The sequence below is a fragment of the Macrotis lagotis genome, chromosome 2 (assembly GCF_037893015.1).
Source record: "Macrotis lagotis isolate mMagLag1 chromosome 2, bilby.v1.9.chrom.fasta, whole genome shotgun sequence".
In the NCBI taxonomy this organism is placed as follows: Eukaryota; Metazoa; Chordata; class Mammalia; order Peramelemorphia; family Peramelidae; genus Macrotis; species Macrotis lagotis.
In genome coordinates this window covers 220327035-220343296 of record NC_133659.1, presented here as the reverse complement: position 1 = coordinate 220343296, position 16262 = coordinate 220327035, and the positions used below count along the sequence as shown (strand labels likewise).

General features: G+C 41.9%; 1 protein-coding gene across 1 annotated transcript; it reads right to left on the bottom strand.

Moving 5' to 3' along the window:
• Nucleotides 1-5670: 5670 nt before the first annotated feature.
• On the bottom strand, nucleotides 5671-11860 carry LOC141514222 (uncharacterized). Its single transcript, XM_074224850.1, has 2 exons — nucleotides 11780-11860; nucleotides 5671-8046 (listed from the first exon to the last, which is right to left on the bottom strand). Exon 2 carries the CDS (start codon nucleotides 7933-7935, stop codon nucleotides 5959-5961), a length of 1977 nt encoding a protein of 658 aa, XP_074080951.1. The 5' UTR covers nucleotides 7936-8046; nucleotides 11780-11860; the 3' UTR covers nucleotides 5671-5958.
• Nucleotides 11861-16262: the final 4402 nt, after the last annotated feature.

Sequence of the window (16262 nt, the reverse complement as noted above, 5' to 3'; positions counted from 1 at the left end):
AAAAATGAGAAGAAAGGGATGGGATAAGGGGGAATAGGTAGGGGGAAGGGAGGAATAGGTGATAGAAGAGAGGGAAGATCGAGGGAGAGGTTACTCAGACTCAACACACTTTTGGACAGGACCAGGATGAAAGGAGAGAGAAAGAGAATAGAATAAATAAGAGTGGGGAGGAATAGAGTGGAGGTACAGCTAGTAATAGCAACTGTGGGAAAGATATTGAAGCAACTTCTCTGATGGACTTATGATAAAGAATGCAACTCACCCCAGAGACAGAGCCATTGGAATCTGAACACAGACTGAAGTACATTATTTTTCTCTCTCTATTCCTGAGATTTCTCATCTTCTTGGGAAGGGAGGGGGGGGGAGGTTATGTTTACTCTTATAACACATTCAATTTACATCAATGTATAGCATGGAAACAATGTAGAGACTATCAGACAGCTTCTGTGGTGAGGGGTCAGGGAGGGTGGGGGAAAAATTGTAAAATTCAAAACTTTACAAAAAAATGATAGGTAGATACTACTATTGTATATAATTGGAAAACAAATAAAATGTTGATTAAACTAAAAAATTTTAAAAAGCTGCAGGAGAAAGAATTAGGACAGATATGGCTAGTGAGCTATGGGTTGAAGTCAAGGGTTGGCAGCCTTTCAAAAATAGCATGACAAAGTTCTGCCTTCTTTTCCTACAGCATGTGGGGGTAGGGAATGATGCCGATTGTATGCTAGATCAAGCAAAGTTGAGTTTTGGGGACAATTCTTGTGTCAGAACAACTTTGGCTTTGCAAATCTTGGAGGGGTAGGTATAGGAGCAGCAATTAGTCCACTGAAAGCTAAATATGTTTGAGTTTGGATTCTGATATTTTATGGCCCCTACAGAGTCATGGGAGTCAGGACAGACTTGTGAGTTAGCTTTAGAATAACTAAACAAGGGGAAGGTAATATTTTACACTGATTGGAATGTAGTTCATGTATTTAGGAAAAATCTGGAGTGAGTGAGTAATGATAAATAGTAAAGGTAAAGAATTAGTACATATTACTTTGATATCTCAAATTGTGGGGAATTTCCAATTCCCAGAACATAGGATGTTCTAATATTAAGAAATGTTGGTCAGTGAGGATAGAAAGCTCTTATAAGTGAGAGCATTGAGAAGTTAAAATTGCACTGATAAAGATAAGAAGAATTTGCAAACTTTCTAGGTTTTGAAAAGAAAATGATTTAAAGCTAATTTGAATATGACTTTTGGAATTTAAGAGAAGTATAAAGAAAATCTTGTTTTAAGAAGGGATTTTTGGGGGGCAGCAACTGGTCTTAAGAATTCTTTGTATTGTAAAATTTTAGGGAGTAAAGGGAACACACATGTAATTGAAATTTAGTAAACTTTGTAGAAGACAGACTCAGAAACTTTTTGAAAACAATTATAAAACACTTCTCACACAAATTAAATCAGATTTAAATAACTGGGCAAATATCAACTGCTCATGGATAGGTAGAGCTAATATAATAAAAATGACAATTCTACCAAAACTAAACTACCCGTTTAGTGCCCTACCAATCAAAATTCCAAAAAATTACTTTAATGAGTTAGAAAAAATTGTAAGTAAATTCATATGGAGAAATAAAAAATCAAGAATTTCAGGAACTTAATGAAAAAAAGTGCAAAAGAAGGTGGCTTAGCCCTACTTGATCTAAAATTATATTATAAAGCATCAGACATCAAAACTGTTTGGTATTGGCTAAGAAATAGAGTGGTGGACCAGTGGAATAGACTAGGTGCAATAGCAGGAAATGATTATAGTAATCTGCTGTTTGATAAACCCAAAGAGTCCAGCTAGTGGGATAAAAACACTCTCTTTGATAAAAACTGCTGGGAAAATTGGAAGTTAGTATGGAAGAAACTTAGATTAGCCCAACACCTAATACCCTTTACCAAGATAAGATCCAAATGGTTACAGGATTTAGACATAAAAAGCAATACTATAAGCAAATTAGAAGATCAAGGACTAGTTTACCTGTCAAATCTATGGAAAGGGGAGCAGTTTATGACTAAGGAAGAGTTGGAGAACATCACCAAAAACCAACTAGATGATTTCGATTACATTAAATTAAAAAGCTTTTGCACAGATAAAACCACTGTAACCAAGATCAAAAGAAATGTAATAAATTGGAAAACAATCTTTACAACTAATGATTCTGACAAAGGACTCATTTCTAAAATATACAGAGAACTGAGTCATATTTTTAAAACAAAAAGCCATTCCCCAATTGACAAATGGTCAAAGGATATGCAAAGGCAATTTACAGATGAGGAGATCAAAACAATCCATAGTCATATGAAAAATTGCTCTAAATCATTGATTATTAGAGAAATGCAAATCAAAGTTTCTCTGAGGTACCACCTCACACCTCTCAGACTGGCCAATATGACCAGAAAGGATAATGATCATTGTTGGAAGGGTTGTGGGAATTCTGGGACATTATTACACTGTTGGTGGAGCTGTGAACTCATCCAACCTTTCTGGAGAGAAATTTGGAACGATGCTCAAAGGGCAACAAAAATGTGCATACCCTTTGACCCAGCAATACCACTATTGGGCCTATACCCTGAAGAGATGATGAAAAAGGGTAAAAACATCACTTGCACAAAAATATGTATAGCAGCCCTGTTTGTGGTGGCAAAGAATTGGAAATCAAGTAAATGTCCTTCAATTGGGGAATGGCTTAACAAACTGTGGTATATGTATGTCATGGAACACTATTGTTCTATTAGAAACCAGGAGGGATGGGATTTCAAGGAAGCCTGGAGGGATTTGCATGAGCTGATGCTGAGTGAGATGAGCAGAACCAGAAAAACACTGTACACCTTAACAGCAACATGGGGTTGATGTTCAACCTTGAAGGACTAGCTCATTCCATCAGTGCAACAATCGGGAGCAATTTTGGGCTGTCTGCAAAGGAGAGTGCCATCTATATCCATGGAGTTTGAACAAAGTTCAAGGACTATTCCCTTAAATTTAGAAAAAAAAAAACAGATATCTTATTGTCGGATCTTGTTTTTTTCTTAGACTTTTTGTCTCTTCCTTAAGGATATGATTTCTCTCTCATCACACTCAATTTGGATCAATTTGGAAACAAAGTAAAGACTGACAGATTGCTTTCAGTGGGGGTGGGGTGGGGGGAGGGAAGTAAGATTGGGGGGAAAATTGTAAAACTCAATATCTTTAATAAAAATAAATAAAAAAACTGATGTAGAAATGAAAACTAATCATTTATTACAAGAGAATAAAAAAGGAATACAGCATGCTGTCTGAGTTGTTTCTGCTTGTGAGCCTCCCTTACTTTCTCTATAAACTTTCTGTTGTTATGCAAAATAGTTTAGAAAGAACAACCATAAAATTAGTCAAAAATGAATTCTGCAAAATTATAGAATAGTTTTGCAACCAAAGAAGAAATATAAGAAGGCATTCTCCCCATCCTACTGCTTCTTTTCAAGAGAGATTGGGGTTCCATTGGAAAACTGCATATAACATCAGAATTTTTTTTGATATATTGATTGATTTTATTGCATTTTTTCTCTTCCTTTTTTTTTTTTTAGTTTTTGCATGGCAATGGGGTTAAGTGGCTTGCCCAAGGCCACACAGCTAGGTAATTATTAAGTGTTTGAGACCGGATTTGAACCCAAGTATTCCTGAGTCCAGGGCCAGTGTTTCATCTACTGCGCCACCTAGCCGCCCCAATCTTCAGATTTAGAACTGGAAAGACACAGACTTTGAGAAAGACAGAGGCTAATATTCAGAATTATAAAGTTTCATTAGAGGCTGAGAAACCAGATTTTTTTTTTTTATCAGAAATATAAGCTTAAAAACTTAAACTTTCACACCCTCAAATTTGGTAAATAACTAATAAATAGTTGCTAATGGTGCTACTTCTGATTGAGACTGTCATGATCAAATCATGTTCTCCACAGGAAGATCTTCAGACTTTTAGCCTACCTAACTACTTAAAAGTCCACCAATCATGATTGATCTTCTCTTGTCAGAGGAATTACCTCTCAGAAAAGATTTAAAGTATTTTAGGTCTTCCTTGGGGTCTTTGATAACTGAGAGAAATCATTGAACATCAATTTATTGATGGTTGAGTAGTCTAATTAACAAATTGTTTCTTAATTACCCATGCTGTCTCTTTGGATTTTCATTCACTTATAGTTAGCTGTCTTTTGTTCTTGAAAAGAACTAAAGCCACATCACTCATCAAATTACAGTGTGTACAATCATGGTTGATCAGACCAATACAAACTCAGAATACTCTATAACAAGTTAGGCACACATAAACCATATGACCATTTGGGCTGGATTCTCTACATTTTTGCATATCATGTTTCTTTTGAGCTACTTCAATTCTGCTTTATTGCTCATAAAGTACAGCACCTTCTCTGATGTGGGCACTTATTGCTGAGCTGTCCTGTGCCAGCGTTGCCAATGCTGCACAATCAATTCCAAAGTTCTTAAGAGAGACTTGTATTTCTTTTTTTTTTCTGACCACCATGTGAGTGCTTACCCTGTGTGAGTTCTCCATAAAATAGTCTTTTTGGCAAGTGTATATTTGGCATTCAAACAAAATGGACAGCCCAACAGAGTTGCACTCTTTTCACTAGGGTTGGAATGTTTGGCATTTTAGTTTGAGAAAGAACCTCAGTGTCAGGTACCTTATCCTGCCAAGTGATCTTCAGAATCATACTAAGACAATTTACACGGAAGTGATTCAGTTTCTTGGCATGGGGCTATTATACTGTCCTTCATGGACACATAATGAAATCAGCAAATTGGTCTCTAGGCCTTCATTTTGGTAGTTAGAGCTTCTCAGCACACAGTTATATCATATTTTATTACTTTAAGTGTCATTTCTCTATCTCTTCTTGCTGAATTTTGTTGTAATTGAAATTGTCTAGGTGTGAGGTGATGAAAGTAGTGGTGGTAGAAGTGTCAGAGGTGAGAGGGGATATATTTAAAAGAGACTGCAAAATCAACAGATAGAATATGGAGGTGAGAAGGATTTTGGAGTTAAGGATAATACCTGGGTTATGAATATGGGGTTCTGGGAAGATGGTAGAAGCTTTGAAGCAATAGGAGACATGAGAAGAGGAAGGGCTTGAGTTTGTGAGTGCATGTATATGTGCATGTGTATGTTTATGTGCATGTGTTAATGTGTGTGTGTGTGTGTATGTGTGTTTATGGTAGTGGTGTGGTGAGTTCAGTTGAGTTTAAAATGTCTAAGGCACATTCAGTTCAAGATGTCTAATAGGAAGTTGAGGATTTGAATATGGAGGTTAAGGAAAAAAACTTAGGACTAGATCAACAGATCCAAGAATCGTCACTACAGAGATGATCATTTTATCTATGAGGGCTGATAATATCAACAAATCAAATGGTAAAGGAAACTTAGGAAGTATTCTGACAGATAGGAGGAAAATTAGCCTAGAGTATTGCTGTGGAAATTTGGTATTTTCTTCCTTCCTCTAATTTGCTTATGATATGATCTTTGATACCTAGGTCACATATTCACTTGACATTTATTGTGGTAGATATAGTACAAGATTTGATCTAAACTTTCTCTTTGACTGTCCGGGGTCTTCTTCCCCAGACCCCCGAGTGAGCTCCTCAGTGGGCACTGCATCGGGCGTCCCCGGTTTTTCCCTCCCCCGGGGATCAGCGAGGAGGGACTCAGGCAGACACGTCTTCAGGAGGCATATGTTTTATTAGGTGCAGAGGGATCCCCCGAATAGCTCAGGGCACTGGTTAATATAGGGAGTTATTTCTGGGCTGCCACCCCAATCCGCCCTGAGGGCAGAACCTACCACCCGATTGGAGCAAGCGACACAGGCCAACCAGGCGAAGCCACTGCTCCCCTTAAGGAGCCGTGTCTTCTCTGGGTTGGTCTGACCTCACTCCCGGGGAGGTCCTATCCACCCAGGCGGTCAGGGCCAACCCCCGACAACTCCCCCTTTTTGTTTAACATGAGTATGTCTGCCTTGAGTTGCTCAAGGGCCCAACGCCCCATTTTTATAAACAGAGAAAAAAGAAGGGGAAACAGGCAACATAGCAATAAGGCCATTAAACACCAAGCACCAAGAATCAACAAATAATGCATCCAATGATTAAGGTCTATCTTATTTATCCAATCAGGGAATAGACCGTGATTATCCTCCATATCTTTCTTATACTGATCTGTGATATTCCTTATGGTGTTGATTATTTTGTCTAATTCATCTAGATAGGTAGGTAGGCTAGTATGGTCATTCAGGGTTTGTATAGCCCTGTCAAGTTGTTCGCTAGCATTTCTGACTGCAGCTGTCATGCAAGCTGGTCGTTTAAGGACGTGATGACATGGTAGCCCATCTAGTAGCATCTGGGTTCTCACTAAGGTAGACAGGGCTTGTACAGCAGAGACTAGAGCACTCAGCTCTGTCTGGATTTCTCTATTTATTTGTTGCTGCATCGACCATGCTTGTGTTGTAGCTTGCATAAACCTCTGAAGGTCCTCTGCCAGGATGTGCATCTGGTTAGCTAGAGCCGAGATTTCTAATTGCTCCAGCACGGAAACTACAAGCTCAACTACGTCCAAAACTGGAAATTCCACATCCCTCTTATCCCTCTCCATCATTGCCATAAGAAATTCAGAATCTGCAAAGGGTTTTGATGTGCTTACAGGGAGGAAGGTTACAGGGGGTATCTGCAATAAGAAGATCAGGGTCTTATTTGACCCTACATACTCTGGCTTAAGGGTGTTAGTCATTGTTCCATTGTTACATGTAATGCTATAGCGCTCATCTGTCCATTTGAAAGAAGTATTGGTGCAGATGAGGAACATATCTGAGCTCCGAACAGTCACTGCTTGTGTGGTAAAGACATTACACCAATAGTCTGTCCTCTGTCCTTCGGGGCACACCCAATATAAGTCATAAAACAGTTCAGCCCAAAGGTTCCAGATGGTGTTGTTCACTTTGGCAGGGGCAGTGTTGTCCGTAGAATGAATGATGACATCGAAGGCTGCTGCAGCTTTCCAAAGGTGCGTCTGTGGTCTGGTACTGTTGTCTTTCATCACATGCGGGACCGGAGCGGCGAAGTAGGGGCCTGGGCCGCCATCCAGGAAATACACTTGAGTGCCGTTCACATTGGGACCGTAGACTGGAACTCCTGTAGAACAAACCTGTACGGCTTCAAACATAGTTGGTGAAGGAGAGCATGGTGGTAGAGGGGAATGGGGTATTTCTTGGTAAGGGGACATTCCTGCAGCCACTCTAATCCTGTCCATAAAATTACAAGGGCCATCAGTTTTGTTACTTTCCCAAGAGGCTTTAGTGGTATTGCATCCACCTCCCAGAATCCAATGCCACGTTTTATTGAACTCGCTCAAAGCCATTCTCCCTATATAACTGTTATTGGGCAGAGGGAGTGACGGGACATAGTGTATATCTCCTTTGGTCTTATCAACTGGCGTCAGATTGGCCACAGGCATAAGATGTTGGATCATAGAAAAATGCAAGAAGTCACCATGCCCAAGATTGCTATCTGGTCCATGAGGGGTTTCTTTAAGTGTTCCATTTATCACCTGAGCACAGAGGGGGTGAGAGCCTGTAGTAAGGCATATCGGAAGATGCAAAGAAGTCAAAGTTACAGGGCTTTTCAGATCATGTTTCTTTTCAGGAGGAGCCCCTTTAAGTCCTCCTAGCACTAGGTAGGCAGAGCCTGCTAACTGTAATTCCACTGGATCTCCTATCCATGTGGCCGGAACAACTGTAGGAAACCCTGGTATTACTGTCCAATAAGTAAAATGAGTGGCCTCAGTAAGATTTTTCCAATGAAGGGGAATGGATCGGGAGTCAATGGGTTTTAATCTGCTTAATATTCCTAGTATACTTAGCCATTTATGTGCCATCTTTGCTTTCTGCGTCCTGTTGAGGCGCTTCTGTCTGCTTTTTTGGCGGTTTCTCTTTATCTTCTGTACAGGTCCTGGTCCACCTGGTGGGGACCCAGCGTGTCCCTTCACCTGTGTGGAGACACTAGAATCCCTTTCCCCATACCATCACCTGGGCGGGACCATGCCACTGTCCTTCCTCATCTCTCCACCATACTGTCGTGGGTTTATTTTTTGTTAGGTTTTTTGTCTGTGTGTGTGTTTCTTGTGTTAGTGGAGTTTGTGGAGGTAGTATTTGTTTCATAGCAGGGGTAATGCCCTGATCATCACCGATCAAGTAATTCCTGGTGAAGACCGCAGTTGCTACCTGAACTGCAGTGAGTCTACCACGCACTCCCCCTTTTTGTTTAATGAGAGTGCGCTTCAAGGACTGATTGGCACCCTCCACGATGGCTTGACCGGTGGGGTTGTAAGGGATACCGGTAACATGAGTGACACCGAATTGGTGGCAGAAGCGAGCAAAAGCAGAGGAGGTATAGGCCGGGCCGTTGTCGGTTTTTAACAACCGGGGTATCCCATGGGTGGCAAAGCAGTGAAGACAATGAGCTATCACATGGCGTACAGCCTCACCAGGCTGCAAAGTGGCCATAATAAAGTTAGAAAAAGTGTCCACAGTGACATGAATCAAGCTGGCCTGAAAGTGGGTGACATCCATCTGCCAAATATCATTAGGGGCCAGGCCCCGGGGGTTGGTGGCACGTACAGTCGGGGCAGGGCGGAAAGGGACACAATGCCTGCATTGTCGGACAATGCGACGTGCCTCTTCCTTAGGAAGACCATAGAGCCGTGCAAGTGTTTTTGCTGGGAGATGAAATGTGTCATGAACAATAGAAGGATCTGCATACATGACTACCTCACTTTTTATATCAGGGTCAAGGAGAGCTGAATCAGCTATGGCGTTCCCTGCGTAGATTGGGCCAGAAGTGGACACATGAGATCTGACATGTAAGACATAGAGGGGGTCAGAGCGGTGTAGGAGAGACCGTTGTGCTTGGTGTAAGAGATCTATGACTGCAGAATTGGACAAAGAAAGATCTGCTAGAGCTAGCTGTTGCAATAAAACAAAGCAGTAATAGCTATCAGTGATTAGGTTAAAGGGCTCATAAGCACACAGTTCTAAGGCTATCACAATGGCCTGCAATTCATTCTTTTGGGCTGAGGCATATGGAGTTTGTAACACCTTCAATATCTTCTTGTCTGGAATATAAATAGATGCTCTATGGTGTTTGGTAGCATCGGTAAAAACATTGACTCCCTGTAATGGTTGAGGAACCACTGGGTTGGAGGGATACTTCAAAGGGAGTTTCAACCATCCTCGTAATGAGGGAGGTGGATGACCCTGAGAAGTGGGATAGGTAGACAATAACATAGCCCACTCCTCGGAGTTCTGTGCTAGATGAGTAAGTATTGCAGGATCTTCCTGGAGCAGTAACATAGGAATGGTGCCAAAAATAGTGATCGCAGCTTCTGCTGCTTTCAAAAGGAGTTGTGCATCCACTTCAAACCTAGAGGGTATAGACTTAATGGGTTTTGATGAATGTACCCATTGTAAAGGACCTGTAACTTGGAACACTACTCCGGCCTTACCCAATGAAGGATGACACACCAAAGTTACATAAACCGGAGCGGTTGGATCTAATCGGGCAACAGTTGATGTGGATGCCAAGTCCTGTATCTGGGTAACAGCTTCCATGGCTGCAGGGGTCCATGTAGGGGGCGAGTTCAAATCAGATGAGCCTTTTAAGATATCATACAATGGATACATCATATCATTGGAAATAGGAACTACATTCCTTAGCCATTGGATTGAACCAATTAATTTCTGAAAGTCATTTAATGTAGAAACTTGAGCTGTATCAATCTTAGGATATTTCTTCACTAAATCCTTGTATACCTGATGTCCTAAATATGTGTAAGGAGGTTCTGTTTGTATCTTTTCAGGGGCAACCTGTAATCCATATGCTGCTAGGGCTGAGGTAATCTTTTGTAAAATAAGCGAGACATCAGTCTGGTGGGATACAGAAATTAATATGTCATCCATATAATGAATAATAATGGCTCCCGAGTGTTCTCGCCTAATGGGCATCAGAATCTGTGCAACATAAACCTGACATAGAGTGGGACTGTTTGCCATGCCTTGTGGAAGGACTATAAACTGAAAACGCTGAGCAGGTTCTTGTTTTTCTGCCTACAATGCTTTGCTATATGACCAGGTTTACCACAGACAAAGCACTTCATTGCACTCTTCTGGGAATTACGGCACTCAGCTTGAAAGTGACCGGTCTTTCCACATCGGAAACAATTTCCTTTACCCTTTGATCTAGGCACTAAGTTTGTGGTTTGTAAAGCATTAGCGAGGAGATTAATAGAGGTTTGGAGAGGGTCCGGGGGAGGTTCCTCATCTAGGGCTTTATCAATTATCTCCTCTAAGGAGGGGTCAGCAGGCAGAGTAGCTAGCAAGCCCTTTGAATGAGTTAGTCCTCCCTTTATCAACTGAATGATTAATGGTTGTGCTGCATTTCCTGTCCCGAATTTCCCTTCTACCGTGGTCTGCACTCTGCTGATAAAATCTACAGCAGACTCCCTAGTCCTTTGTTTCAATTGTTGTAAGGGGGTGGCAGCTGCTCGAGCCAATTTGTTCAAGGCGTTTAGTCCTGCTATCTGCACTGCCCTGACAATGGATTCAGAAAGTTGTAATTGAGCGTCCACAGTGTTAAACTGGCCACACCCAGTGAGTTGATTAGTGATTAAGTCAGAGTTATTTGGGTCTATGATCTCAGCCTGTAGCCTGGCCTCTCTCCGCCAGTAGGCAGCCCAGGCGGTGTAATGTGATGACTCCAACACCGCCTGTAAAGTTTCGTCCCAATCCGTGGGGAGCCAGGCGGCGGTCTGAATGTTAGAACTTATGAGCCGTTTTACATAGGCAGATCCTGGCCCATAATTATGGACTGCCTCTCTGAGATCTTTGATAAATTTGTACGGTATTGGGCGGCGAACTCTAACCTGTTGGCCGTTTTCTCTTTGCACAAATACTGGGTAAGCAGCTGCTGAGGAAGTAAGATAGTCTAGGTCTTCTTCCTCTACTTCCTCCCCATCCTCCAAAGCCTTATGAATGGCCTGCTGTAACCGAGTCCGGCGGGGTGTCTGGCTGGGGATAGTCGCCCCAGCTCCTTCCTTTCCTGTCATCAGTGCATGTCTCCAGCCATCTGCACCCGGTCCGCATATCCCTTGCTTCTCTGTATGTATGTCCATTTGTTTCACTATCTTACCTTCACTTTTTACCGGGGCAGGCGGCCGACTCGCGGCAGCCAATTCCTCCCAAGGGTATTTGGGGGCTGGTTCCCTCAGGTCGTCAAGCCCCTCATCTGGGGGTGGGGGCCATTCAGGTTCCCCTAGTAACGAGGGCCCTGTTTGTGTTTCTCCGGGCACGGCTCCCAGTGGGGGCTGCGGGTCAAGAGCCGCGGCCACCACGGAGTAGATTACAAAGTCCGTGTCCGATAGAAAGCCAGGTTTTTCTGTATTATAAGAGGCCATTTGAGTTCCTACCACTCTCCATTTCTGAGGGTCAATGCCGGTGTGGGAGACCCAAGGGGAGACAACCAATATTTTTTCCACCCAATCCCTACAGTCTTTTATACGGACTCTTATGCCATGAGTCTTTACTAGTGCATGTACTTGACATGCTAATACTCCTGAATCCTCTGGCTGTAAATGCTTAGACATTCCTTTGCCCATGTTTACTCCCTCTAGGTGTCCCGTGGACCTAGGGTGTCTGCCTCTTCTGTTTTTACTTAAACAGGCTTACCTCACTCAGCGGGGTCTTCGGGTGTCCCTGTTCGGGGGCCAGTTCTGTCCGGGGTCTTCTTCCCCGGACCCCCGAATGAGCTCCTCAGTGGGCACTGCATCGGGCGTCCCCGGTTTTTCCCTCCCCCGGGGATCAGCGAGGAGGGACTCAGGCAGACACGTCTTCAGGAGGCATATGTTTTATTAGGTGCAGAGGGATCCCCGAATAGCTCAGGGCGCTGGTTAATATAGGGAGTTATTTCCGGGCTGCCACCCCAATCCGCCCCGAGGGCAGAACCTACCACCCGATTGGAGCAAGCGACACAGGCCAACCAGGCGAAGCCACTGCTCCCCTTAAGGAGCCGTGTCTTCTCTGGGTTGGTCTGACCTCACTCCCGGGGAGGTCCTATCCACCCAGGCGGTCAGGGCCGACCCCCGACATTTGACTACATTCCAATTGTAACCTAAGCCTCAAAGCTCATTTACATAGGGCTGTTGTCATAGATGAAAATTTATTATTCAAAGTTGCACACCTACTAAGAGGGATAGAGTTGATGAGAGCTAGGGGGAAGATAGATATTGATCTTCTGACTTCCCAGCTTCTAGAGAGAAGACAGGAATTTGAAATCTTTTTTTTAAGGGTTTTTTTGTAAGGCAAACGGGGTTAAGTGGCTTGCCCAAGGCCACACAGCTAGGTAATTATTAAGTGTCTAAGACCAGATTTGAACCCAGGTACTCCTGACTCCAGGGCCGGTGCTTTATCCACTACGCCACCTAGCCACCCTGAAGACAGGAATTTGTAGATCTCTTCTGGACTCCGAAGAGAGAGAGTAAGAATATGGAAAAAACTTTTATAGCAGGAAGAGGGGAAAGGGTTAGGTAGAAGCACTTTACAAATACTATCTCAACTGATCCTCAAAATGACCTTGTGAGTTATGTACTGTTATTATTCCCATAGTACAGATGAGAAAACAGGCAGACAAAGATTAAATGACCTGCTCAGGGTTAAACAGATAGTAGTTATTTAAGATCAAATGTGAACTTCTTTCTTCCTAATTTTAAGTCAAGTACAATATCCACAGGACCACCAAGCTATCTCTGATCTACTTTACCAATATTATCTCATTTGATAGAGGAGCTGATATCTCAGTCACATCAATATCCCTATCTGAATACACTAGAGACTTTGAACAAGACCTGAGATCTTTCTTGGTTAAGCTGAGATTTTTCACTTCCAGTGAAAAAGCTTATTTACTTTATGGATTGTCTGATATATGCATGCATGCATACATACATGTATTATGTATAAGTATATATGCATATACACATATACATAAATTCTTATATCTATAGTTATTCTAATTTTTCTTTATTATCATTTTGAATAAATGGACTTATTTGATTTTCACAGTGTTTATTGTCTAATTGACAGTAAATAGAAAGGAGTCAAACTTTGACACTCCTTCCTTATTAAGAGATAGCAATCAGGCGGATAACTTGAGCCTAAAAATTATTTTCCCAAGACTAACAATATTTGGGGTGAGGGTGAGTGCCGGGTTTTTATTTACAACACCGGCTTCTTTATGCTAGTCCGTCCTCTTACTCACCAGTCCAACGCATGATGAGTCTTCGGGGTACCTCCGGCCCCCACTCTTTGATGGGGGAAGAACCAGACAGAGCGCCTGAGGTGGATAATGAGTCTTTATTCTTCTGTGATCACATCCCGCTCCCTCCCAACCTCTCAGCAGACACTTTTATCCCTTCTGTCCTCCCTCCCATGAACTCTTACCCAATGAGGGGCCGAGTTCTGTAACATTCCCTTATAAGGTGATTATGTTTCCCCCGCTAAGCGACCGCCAAGCCTCTTCCCCCCGCCCCCAACAGGTGAGGTAGATTTAATTTGAACCCAGGATTCTTTCTCCAAGAAACAGTTAGTCTCTGGCCTAGAGCGACTCAGTGGCAGATAAATATGGCCTCAGACACAATGTGACTCTGGGTCAGTCACTTTACCTTTTTCTGTCTCAATTTCCTCAACTGTAAAATGAGGATAATAACAGCACCTATCTTGTAGGACTGTTGTGAGGATCAAATGAGACAATATTTGTAAAGTGCTTGGCACAGTTCCTAGAACTTAATTGACTTTATATCAATGCATATTTCCTTCCTTTCCTTCCACTTTCCTATTTCTTTCCTTTGTTTTTATTTTTCTACAAATGATATTTTTTATACATTACTAAAATATTCTTGTTTAAGAGTAAGCATAATACCCCCTCCCCTCCCCCAAAATATAGGCCCTCATGAGCAATAAAGTAAAGAGAAAAAATAAAAATGAAAATAGTAATAATAATAATAATAATAGGGCAGTCAGGTGGCGCAGTGGATGGAGCACCAGCCCTGGAGCCAGGAGCACCTGACCCCAAATCCAGCCCCAAATACCCAACAATCACTCAGCTATGCAGCCCTGGGCAAGCTACCCAACCCCATTTGCCCCCCAACCACCCTAAATAATAATATGATAATAATAATAATAATAATAATAAATGTACTTCAGTCTGTGTTCCAACACCACCAGCTCTGTCATGGGTGAATCACATTCTTTTGGATAAGTCCATCACAAAAGCTACTTCCATATTTTTCCACCGTTGCCATTGCTGATCTCAACTCCCTCCATTCATACCTCCCCACCACTATATACTATATTTTCTCTCTCCTTTTACTCTGTCCCTCTTCTTAAATGTGCTGTAGGATAGCTGAGTGGCACAGCAGACAGATCACTGGCCCTGAGGCCAAGAGGTCCTGAGCCCACATACCACCCCTTAGGCCCAGCAACAACCCATCCCTGTGGTCCTGGACAGGCTATCCAATCCCAGCCCCTTGCAAGAAGTTAAAAAGAAAATGTGTTATATCTGACCACTCTCACCCATGGTCCACTCTCTCCTCCATCACTCACATTCCCCACCCCTTCCCCCATCCCCATTCTCTCCTTCTTACTCTAGATGTCTATACCCCATTGATTATATATGCTGTTCTCTCTCATAGTCACCTCTGATGTGAGCGAAGTTTCCCTCATTCCACCTCGCCTTCCCCCCTTCCATATCATTGCAATAGCTCATTGTAATGAAAAAAAAATCTTATTATATGAAATATCTTAGACTATTCCATCTCTCCTTTCTTTTACTATCATTACATTTCCCTTTTAGTCATTGGCTCCATTTTTACAGTATATTATATCTTCAAATTCAGCTCTCTCCTGTGCTTCATCTATAAAAGCTCCTTCTACCTGCTCTATTAAATGAGAAGATTCATATGAGAATTATCAGTATCATTTTTCTATGCAGGAACACATGTAGTTCATCATCATTAAGTCCCTCATATTTTATCCTTCTCCTCCACTCTCTATGCTTCACCTGATTCCTGTATTTGAAGATCAAACTTTCTGTTCAGCTCTGGCCATTTCAACAGGAACATTTGAAATTCTCCTGGTTCATTGAAAGTCCATCTTTTTTCCCTGGAAAAGGATGTTCAGTTTTGCAGGGTAGTTGATTCTCAGTTGCATTCTGAGCTCTTTTGCCTTCTGTGATATTCTATTCCAAGCCCTATGAGCCTTTAATGTAGTTGCTGCTAAGTTCTGTGTGATCCTGACTGCAGTTCCATGATATTTGAATTGTATCCTTCTGGCTGGTTATGATATTTTCTCTTTGATTTGGGAGTTCTGGAACTTGGCTATAATATTTCTGGGGGTTGGTTTTTTTTTGGATCCCTTTCTGGGGGAGATCAGTGGATTCTCTCCATTTCTATTTTGCCCTCTGCTTCTAGGATATCTGTGCAATTTTCCTGTAGGAATTCTTTAAAAATAATGTCAAAGGGGCAGCTAGGTGGCACAGTGGATAAAGCACTGGCCCTGGAGTCAGGAGTACCTGGGTTCAAATCTGGGCTCAGACACTTAATAATTACCTAGCTATGTGGCCTTGGGCAAGCCACTTAACCCCATTTGCCTTGCAAAAATCCTAAAAAAAAATAGTCAAGGCTCTTTTCCTGATCATGACTTTCAGGTATTCCAATAATTTTTAAATTATCTTTTCTGAATCTGTTTTCCATATCAGTTGTTTTTTCAATGAGATGTTTCACATTTTCTTCTAATTTTTCATTCTTTTGGTTTTGAAGTATTGTGTCTTGATTTCTCGCAAATTCAGCAGCTTCCTTCAGTTCCATTCTACATCTGAAGGATTTGCTTTCATCAGAGAGCTTTCTTATCTCTTTTTCCATCTGGCCAAGTCTGCTTTTTAAAGCATTCTTCTCCTCAGTAACTTTTTGAACTGTTTTATCCATTTGACCTACTGGTTTTTAACATGTTATTTTCTTCAGCATTTTTTGGATCACCCTAAGCTGCTGACTTCTTTTTCATGTTTTTCCTGTATCACTCTCATTTCTTTTTCCCAATTTTTCTTCTATCTCCCTCACTTGATTTTCAAAATCTTTTTTGAGCTCTATAATAGCCTGAGCCC